The 9,606-nt window shown below is 43.6% G+C and overlaps 1 protein-coding gene and 1 pseudogene across 1 annotated transcript in view; both read left to right on the plus strand.

The window, feature by feature from the left end:
* The window catches only part of LOC109945836 (DAR GTPase 2, mitochondrial), a 46,943-nt gene extending 42,489 nt beyond the window's left edge, over nt 1-4,454 (plus strand). Inside the window, exons 2-5 of the mRNA XM_020552195.1 lie at nt 1,273-1,517; nt 3,870-3,950; nt 4,087-4,234; nt 4,339-4,454. Coding sequence (XP_020407784.1) covers nt 1,273-1,517; nt 3,870-3,950; nt 4,087-4,234; nt 4,339-4,454 — 590 coding nt within the window. The remainder of the gene's footprint in view (nt 1-1,272; nt 1,518-3,869; nt 3,951-4,086; nt 4,235-4,338) is intronic.
* On the plus strand, nt 1,617-3,431 carry LOC103653846 (protein argonaute 1B-like; annotated as a pseudogene).
* Nucleotides 4,455-9,606: the final 5,152 nt, after the last annotated feature.

A 9,606-nucleotide genomic window follows, 5' to 3' on the forward strand; every position in this document is an offset into this window, starting at 1 on the left:
CGCGTCGGAAAGGTAATGAGGATGATCCGCAAGATTAATCTAATGGGTGTGCCCCTGCAGGTCGAGGATCTTCTCTTTAATATTGATAAGAAAAAGCAAAGGAAGAGAGGATGCTTCACATGTGGGGAGAAGGGCCACTTCAGGGACAACTGTCCAAATATGGCCAAACCCAAAAAGGAGAGGAGCAAAGGCAAGGCGCTAACAAGTGTTAGAACTTGGGATGATTCTTCAAGTGAAGATGAACCTCCAAGGACGCGCAGCCACCGGTCCTCATCATGCTCATCACGGTCATCACACAAATGCCTTATGGCAAGAGGTAACAAAAGCATTCCATCCTCTAGTGATGAAAGTAGTAGTGATGATGAAGGTGAGGGAAAGCCCTCTCTAGATGAGCTTGCGGAAGCCGTAGAATTTTTTCAGGATGTTTGCACTAAGCAAAAAGCTCAACTTAAAACTTTGAAAAATAAGTTGGTTAGCTCTCAAAATGATTACAAAAGTTTGCTAAAAAAATTTGAAACTTTTGCAAACTTAAATAGTGAGCTATCAACTAAAATTGAGCTATTAGAATCTAGTGCTCCATCCACTGCTACCGATGACAACCTTATTAAAAAGAATGAAAAACTTAAGGCTAAGTTAGCTAGCTCCCAAGAAGCTATTGAAAATTTGCTAGAGAAAATGGAAATTCTTAGCATACACAATAATGAGCTAACTACTAAGCTAGAAAACATTGGTAGCACCCCAGCAGCATCTTTAGTTGAAATACCTGAAATAATTAAGAAAGATGCTTCTACTTCCTGCTTTGATTTAATTGATGATTCTAACCCCTGCAACCAAGTCGTTGTTGAGAATACCCCTGCAACCAAGTCGTTGTTGAGAATATTGTTGTCACTACAAGAAACTAATAAATATTCGTGGGTTAATTTAAGAACGTGGGTACCGACGTTCTTAATTTAGTTATGTTCGTGGGCTAATTTAAGAACGTGGGTACCGACGTTTTTATATTAAATTCGTGGGCCCATGATAAAACCGTCGAATTTATCATATTAGGAACGTGAGTACCCACATTCTTAACTTAAATTCGTGGGCCACGTGAACACCGTCAAACTTAACCTAAAAACCTAAATACCTCTCACCCCGCGCGTCTGTCTTCTTTTCCCTCTATCTACCGCACGCGCGCCCGCCGCTACCTGCCTCGCCGCCAGCCCGCCGCTACCTGCCCGCCGCCAGCGCTTCGCCATGCGTGCCCCACCGCCCCACCGCGCGCCTGGGCAGGGTGGTACCACGCGGTGCTCGCCATCAAGCGCCGCTGCTGCGAGCACCTCGACCCGCAGCCGATAAACCCTTTTCTCGGCGTGCCCAAGTCCTTCCCCGGCGTCAAGCCGGAGTTCCGCGACGCACGCGCGCCCGCCTCCTCATCGTTCGAGCCTCTCCTCCACCGCCGCGGGTCTCTGGAGCCAGACCGCCGCGCGGTCGTCCTTCTTAACAAGGCAGACCTGGTGGACCCATCCGAAACCGAGGTAACCAGGCCCCTCCTCCTCAGACCTACGTTGTTTGTGCGCTGCGTCCTGGGTGGGGCGGCTGCTTCTGGATCCCGATGCCCGAGGTTGCTGCCGGAATGTGCAAGATGGTGCTGCCGGGAGTTTCTGTCATGAATTGGGTTTGATGTGCCAAGTATCAGGAATGGTATGCGTGTCACTTGGAACTTGAATATACATCTGTTTGTCATTTTGATTTTCATTTGTGTTATTTGCTCTTCTTACTCTCTTTTAGGATTTTGTACTTGAACCTGTGCTGTCACCTTGCTATGCAAGGCCTGAACTTGTTGAAAGAGCACTAAAGGGACGCTATCAAGATGCGATGAACATACTCGGGCCTCAGGGCCGAGAACTCAACTTGTTGATTGTTATACTGCCTGACAATAATGGTTCTCTTTACGGTATGTTTTCTTCCAAAAGGCTTGGGCATTTGCTCAATGAATAAGCTTTGCTATTAATTTTCTTCTCATTCTTCAGGGGATGTCAAAAGGATCTGTGAGACTAATCTTGGATTGGTCTCCCAATGTTGTCTGACTAAACATGTTTTCAAGGTGAACAAGCAGCAGTATCTTGCAAATGTTGCCCTGAAAATAAATGTGAAGGTATGTAGTTGCGCTAACTCTTCTAATCTTGATTTTAACACCGATTCTCCTCTTAAAGTTATCATACTTTTAAGGTTGGGGGAAGGAATACTGTGCTTGTTGATGCTTTGGCAAGGAGAATCCCCCTTGTCAGTGACATAGCGACTATTATCTTTGGTGCTGATGTGACCCCATCCCCATCCTGGGGAAGATTCTAGTCCTTCCATTGCAGCTGTAAGTGAAGACCTATCCTGACAAAGAAATGCTATCTTTTAAGTTGAAGTTTTACTATTTTTTCTCACTGTTTTTCTCCTAGGTGGTTGCTTCTCAAGACTGGCCTGAGGTTACAAAGTATGTAGGATTGGTGATTGCTCAAGCCCATCGTCAAGAATTGATACAGGATCTTTTCAAGGTATGGCAAGATCCTAAAAGGGGGACTGTCTCTGGTGGCATGATCAGGTATGATCTTTACTAAGATAAGTGAAATGCATTCGCTCCTACTCTTACACGCTTGGATTCCTCCAGATACATAACTTTTGTTGGTTGTGCAGGGAGCTTCTCATATCTTTCTGGAGGGCAACTGGACAGAAACCAAAGAGGATCATATTCTACAGGTTTGTTTCCTTTCATGAGCACCTTCTCTGTCTGCCACTCTCTGTATATTAAACACTTTATCACTTTCAGGGATGGCGTCAGTGAGGGACAATTCTACCAAGTTCTGTTGTATGAACTTGATGCCATTAGAAAGGTAAACTTGATTTGAATGCATTAGTTTGGTAACTGGCTTCACCTTTATTTTTTTCTCTGACCACCATTGTGAAACTATGGATATAGGCCTATGCGTCATTGGAGTCTGACTACTAGCCTCCAGTTACTTTTGTCGTGGTCCAGAAGCGTCATCACACCAGGTTGTTTGCTAATAATCACAATGATAATCGTGCTGTCGATAAAAGCGGGAACATACTGCCTGGTTAGTTCTCGATGTGTCCTTCATTGCATTTTAAGCTTTATTTTATAATCTGAATGTCCTAAAACTCTTTTTTTGTGTGGAAATATAGGCACCGTGGTGGACTCGAAGATCTGCCATCCAACTGAGTTTGATTTCTACCTGTGCAGCCATGCTGGCATTCAGGTTGGGTTTCCCTATCCCATAGCTGAATCTCATTAATTGTTTTACCAAGCTAATGGGGGGTGCTTTCAGGGAACAAGCCGCCCTGCCCATTACCATGTTCTGTGGGATGAGAACAACTTTACGACTGATGGGTTACAAACTCTCACCAACAACTTGTGTTACACGTAACGTTTTACTGCTCCCGTCCATTGCTTTCGTTCTTTTGATTGATTTCAAAGCTGAAGATGAACCTTTTTCAGGTATGCTAGGTGCACACGCTCAGTATCGATTGGTAAGTTCTAGTTGGCATTTGAGTTCAATTTCTTGGTCACCGTTGAGGTACACAGAATGTTGACCCGCAATTTGGATCGGTTGCAGTTCCTCCTGCATAATATGCTCACCTGGCAGTCTTTCGAGCTCGGTTCTACATGGAGCCAGATACGAGTGACAGTGGATCTATGGCAAGCCGTGGCCCTCCACTAGGGGGGCGCCACACCAAGGCTGCCGGTGTTGGGAATGTTGATGTTAGGCCATTACCTGCCCTCAAGGAAAACGTGAAGCGGGTCATGTTCTACTGCTAAGACTGATGCTGTTAAGGCAGAGCTACCTTTTATTATTACAGTATATCTCGTGCTGCTGCAGGGGTGGGTGGCGTACATCAAGAAGCAGAGGAGCTGCCCTTGCGTCGCGGTAAACTCACACAGCAGGGAAAGCATCAAGGAGGTAGGCCAGGTCGCGGCCAGCAGTGCTGTTTCTGGTGGTTTCGCAATCGTGTAGGTGATTCTGGGATCTGCTATACTTGGAGATGATGCATGTCTAATACGGCCGTTTTCCCCCCTGAAATCTATCTACCATGTAGGTGCTGAAAGTCGTGCAAGCAAGAATGAGGGAGATCAAGCATGGCGACTGCAATTGCACGGGAACTGCCCTCCTGGTCGGGATCCCAAACGTTGGGAAATCGGCCATTGTTAATGTGATGCATCAAATTGGGAGGATTGCGGCAGCAGGTGATGTGCGCTGGTCATTTGTTGCTGCTCTGCTATTTGTGCTTGCGTCTGTTTTGGTTGGCTTCTTATATATTTTCAAGTCGCAATGGTCGTTGTCTTTCCAGAGAAGGGGAAGCTCAAGCATGCGATTGTGAGCAGCCATCTTGGAGAAACCAGAGACATACGTGGATACTTCTTTTCCCCAGTAAGTATTTATTCCTTGATTTTGTTAGTACGGTGAAGGGAAATGAATACATGTAATTTACTCCATATTTCTTGGAGTTGGATGAAAACAACACCTTTGCATTGAGATCAACACCTTGTTTGCCCATGTTAAACTTAGAATCTGCTCTTAGTAATTATAGGAGAATTGTAGTACTTTCCTTAAGATTTCCAACAAATTTTGGAGCACCCTTTTTTCTGGTCTAGAAGTCAAGTTATGGCTGTTTGAAATGTGATGTTTGAATCTGTCAAAAGTCTGGACAACAATGTTTGTTTGTATTAACTGACTTTGATACACATTGAATCACCTTGAGATTATTATAAATGAGTTGTAGACAATTTTATTATCTTTCTAAAAAGTCTAGGATCACTTGATTTGGATGCCTGAGACTCCAGTTATAGATTTTTGAAGTGAGTAGTCGAATTCTGTCCAAATCTGGACAGAATTTACGTTTAGCACTGTTTGACCTTTCTAAAGGTCGAATATTGTTATGATGATAATACAAAAGTTATAGAGGGCTTTATAAGCTTTCTAGAAAGTCCTAGTTTACTATTTTTGGATGCATATCTTGTGAGTTATGAGCTAAACAAGTAGTTGCTGTCCTGCTGTCCAAAAATCAGCAAATATTAAAATGGTTGCTTGGAGTCTCTTTTGTGTGGGTAACTAGATTTGGTTAGTTCTTGTCTTGATTAATGAAGTCTTGTGATATGAACATACATACTATGGTGGCGCGAGTGCTTTTTAGCTCTGTCTTTCTTCTGTGTCTATCAACCACTCTAATCCTACACGTTCCAATGCCAACTGAATTTAATCTTGCAACTTTTCTTGGAAGCCCCATTTTGTGTTTATCATGCTTTCCTATATCTTCGTGTACATGTGATTTAATGCCAGCATTTTGTGATCTTCTTGGAAGCCATATTTTGTGTTTATTATGCTTTCCTATATCTTTGTGTACATGTGATTTAATGCCAGTTGTATATTTATGAGATATTTGGTTTATTTTGTAGGATTTCGGCTGTCATCAAGTGACTCCTCCCCCTCACGTTGACTTTGCGGACAGATGTCTCAATTCTAGTGGTGGAGCTACGAACAACAATCTGATGTCCTGATCGAGAGCGATGGAGCTAATGTTTGAACTTGTGTTCGAACTTGTGAACTATGGATGTGAACCTGTGTGAATTTGTGAACTTATGTATTTGGACTTATGTGAATTTGCGAACTTATATATTTGGACTTATGTGAATTTGTGATATGAACATATATCAATGTGTTTGAAATCTGTATTGTATGTGATATATTGTGTTGCATGTGATATTATGTGTGTCTAATTTTACATTTCTGTATTTTTTATTTTTTTCTGGAAAAGGGTTAAGAACGTGGGTACCCACGTTCTTAAGGTTAAGAACGTGGGTACCGTCGAACTTAATGGGCAGCCCTCGCCGACCCACGCACGACCCATAAGTTCGACGACCACGTGGCCCCGTCGAACTTAAGGTTAAGAACGTGGGTGCCGTCGAACTTATGGGAAAACATTCGACGACCCCCGTTGAACTTAAAAACCCACGTTCTTAACCTTAAGTTCGACGGTACCCACGTTCTTAATGTTAAGTTCGACGGTACCCACGTTCTTAACCTTAAGAACGTGGGGGCCGTCGAACTTACTTCTTTAAGTTCGTCCAAAAATCGCCGTCGGCTATATTCGTGGGTAAACCCACGTTCTTATGGTAAGTTCAACGGCCTATTACATTAAGTTCGATGGTTTTTCACCCACGTTCTTTAACCAGTTTCTTGTAGTGTGTAGAGACATGTTCGGACGAGGTTGCAAAGGAAAATGAACAATTAAAGCAAGAAGTGGCTCGCCTTGGCAAGGCCTTGTATAACAAGAAAGGCAAAGCCAAACAAATCCAACCTCCACAGGATAACACCACTGCGGGAGTGAACAAGCCTATGGAGGGAGAAACTGTGATTTGTAGGCTGTGCCACAAGGAAGGCCACAAGTCTTTCCAATGCAAGGCAATGACCGGGGATAAACAAAGGCAAAAGCTCAAGCAAAAGCCATCAAGCAAAATCTCAAACACCTACATAAAAAAGGTGGATAAAAAGACTGCTACACCATACTTAATCAAAAAGAAGAAGAATGGAAAGGTGATAGCAATCAAGGCCAACAAGCAAGCCAACAAAGGAAAGGGGGCCAAACGCATCTGGGTGCCAAAGGAGATAATTTCAACCATGAAAAGCACCAAGAAGGTTTGGATCCCGAAAGGGAAGTGAGTGGACCAAAGGTCTTCGGGAAATTTGGAGACTTGGCAAAGTTGGGATGTATATCATGGGATACATCATACTAGATCAAGTTTTTTGCCAAGTGGGTTAGTGAAAACTTTGGACCCAAATTTCCCACCCATGACTGAGGTAACTAGTTTTATTGTATTTCTCGTTTTTAGATATGTGTATCTATTTATCTTTTATCTAGTTTACCTTTCTTGCCTAGTATTACATTTGTTATGTACTTTTGTTCAAAATCATACTAGGTAAATCATATGGTAGGATTGCTAGTTTTTAAATTCATATACTTAAGCAAACCTACATGGCGTAAAATGTTTAGTTAAAGCACGGCACATAGCTTTTATATCACTCCATAGTAAATGATGCATCAATTGAAAATTTTGATTTCTACAAAGTGTATCATTTAACTTATATGTGCCAAAGTTTGGATTATGGATAATTTGCCCCTCTTGATATCAAATCAAAGTGCATGTCTCCTACAAGTATTCAAAACTTGTATGCACACCTTTAGGGGGAGGTTACTCTATAATCTAACACTTTGAGACTAACACCTTTTCAAGTCTATTTCATGTGATAGTCTCATTGTAAGGAAAATGAAGTCCCCGGAGAAAGACAACAATCTTCCACTGCAAAATCTCCAAGAACTCTCATGTCTCTCAAGCTCACCATTGATCTTCAATTGGTATCTTTTGAGACTACATTCAGTATCATTTACATGTCTTCTCCAATATTTGATTAGACTATATTTCATATCATATGCTTCCATGTTGCTAAAAATGCATAAGTAGTTAACTTATATTCTGTTACCTATGCATAAGGGAAGTTAGTCTTTTCAAATCATGTCTTGCACCTCTAATTTTCACATGCTTTTTCCTAAGTAGAGGATCTCTGTCAAGGGGAGTATTTCTTCATCTCTAAAGGGGGAGAAAAACTCTTTCTAAAGGAGACAACTCATTTAGGGGGAGTAATCTTTTGAGGACTCCTTCAAGTGGTATCATTCACATAGTTTAATTTAATATCCTTCTAGTGATATCATTTGATACAATTCTTGATGAGGGCAAGCTTTTATTTACTTCCTACATGCTTTTAATGTCTTCCTTTTCGGTGGTTGATGCCAAAGGGGGAGAAGTTTAGGGACCAAAGCAATGAAAACTTTATCAAACACCAAACACCACCAATTTACAATTTTATATCTACAAATGGCTTTTCAAGTGGTTTTGGTTATTTGGTCCAAAAATAGGAAGTAAGTGAATTATGGAGTTAGGGGGAGGCTTAAGTCCATAATATCACATTTTGGGGACAATCATGCATCTTAGCAAGTAGATTGCATATTTTCACTCAAATACTTGTATTATTTGCTTGCTTTGGTTGTGTTGTCATCAATCACCAAAAAGGGGGAGATTGTAAGGAAAATGGACCCCGGGCCTTTTGGCTAATTGAGTTTTGGTGTTTGATGAACAACACAATCCGTGAACTAATAAGTTTTCTAGTGTTTGTGTTTGTAGTTCACAGGATGCGAAGAGAATTGGACCAAGGCAATGAGGATGCAACACCTCAAAAGAAGACATAAAAAGATGCATAGGAGTCCAATACTCAAGAACAAAGAAGCCCGAAGAAATCAGCGAAGAAATCCAAGATAAGGGCTGTCAGCCAGCGCCTGGTGGCGCACCGGACATTGGTGTCCGGTGTGCACCGGACTGTCCGGTGAGTCACCGGACAGTCTGCGCAGAGAGGCCGCAGACAGGCGCTCTCTGGCTGTAGCACCGGACTGTCCGGTGTGCACCGGACTGTCCGGTGTGCCAACGGGCAGACGGCAACGGTCGGATCCAACGGTCGACTGCTACAGGCGCCAACGGTCGACTGACGTGGCGTGCACCAGACATCCACTGTGTAGTGTCCGGTGGTGCACCGGACTGTCCGGTGCACCCGACGACAGAAAGCTGCTGCTTTCTGTCCAACGGCTAGTTTGGGGTGTGGAGGCTATAAATACCACCCCAACCGGCCATTCTCATGTGTGGGAGCCCAAGCAACATACCAAGGCATATAGTGCACATTTCCAAGAGCTCAAACACCCAAGTGCTTAATAGAATCACTCGGTGATTTGCGTAGGTGCTTTGCGAAGTGCTTAGGTTAGTTAGACCGCTTTAGCGCTTGCTCTAGGTGAACCCTAGTTAGTTGAGTGAGTTTTGTAAAACCACACAACCCCTCGGCTCTTGCGTGAGTCGTTGTAATTGTACCGAGTGGGGCGAGAGTCTTGCGAGACCGTGACAACCGCGTTTGTGTCATGGCCGCCACCGTGTATCGGAGGGAACGAGGCCCGCGGCGTTTCGGCCGGAAGCTCGATAGTGGAGACAGCGGGGAGCGTCCGAGAGGAGCCGGAAGCGGAGCACCACTTGCGCGTGGAGAAGGCCCGTGGCTCTCTACGGAGTTACTCGACCGTGGTGCTTGGCCCTCGCGTGGGCTTCCCTTTGCGTAGGGGCACCAACGAGGATTAGTCGGAACCTTGCGTGGTTCCGGATACCTCGGTAAAAATACCGGCGTCATCCACGAGAGTTTGCTTCTCTACTTAGCTCTTTACATTCCGCATTTATATTAAGCATTTAAGTTTCAATCTTATTGTCATACTTATTTAGTGTAGATTGAAACTTAGCCTTTGCGGTAGAGATAGCAACACTTAGACAAAACCGAGTTTGCACATTCTAGTTTTGATTATTTGCATAGGTTTTGCTCTAGGGATTTAATTGTGGCCTAGTTTAGTAAAAGTTTTAGAAGTCCTAATTCACCCCCCCTCTTAGGCGTCACCCGTTTCCTACACACATACTCCAAGCAAACTGTTCCGGCAGGATCAGACATTGGCAGGGCCACCCTCGGCGTCGTCTCCACCCTC

The sequence above is a fragment of the Zea mays genome, chromosome 4 (genome assembly GCF_902167145.1).
Source record: "Zea mays cultivar B73 chromosome 4, Zm-B73-REFERENCE-NAM-5.0, whole genome shotgun sequence".
NCBI classification, from domain to species: domain Eukaryota; kingdom Viridiplantae; phylum Streptophyta; class Magnoliopsida; order Poales; family Poaceae; genus Zea; species Zea mays.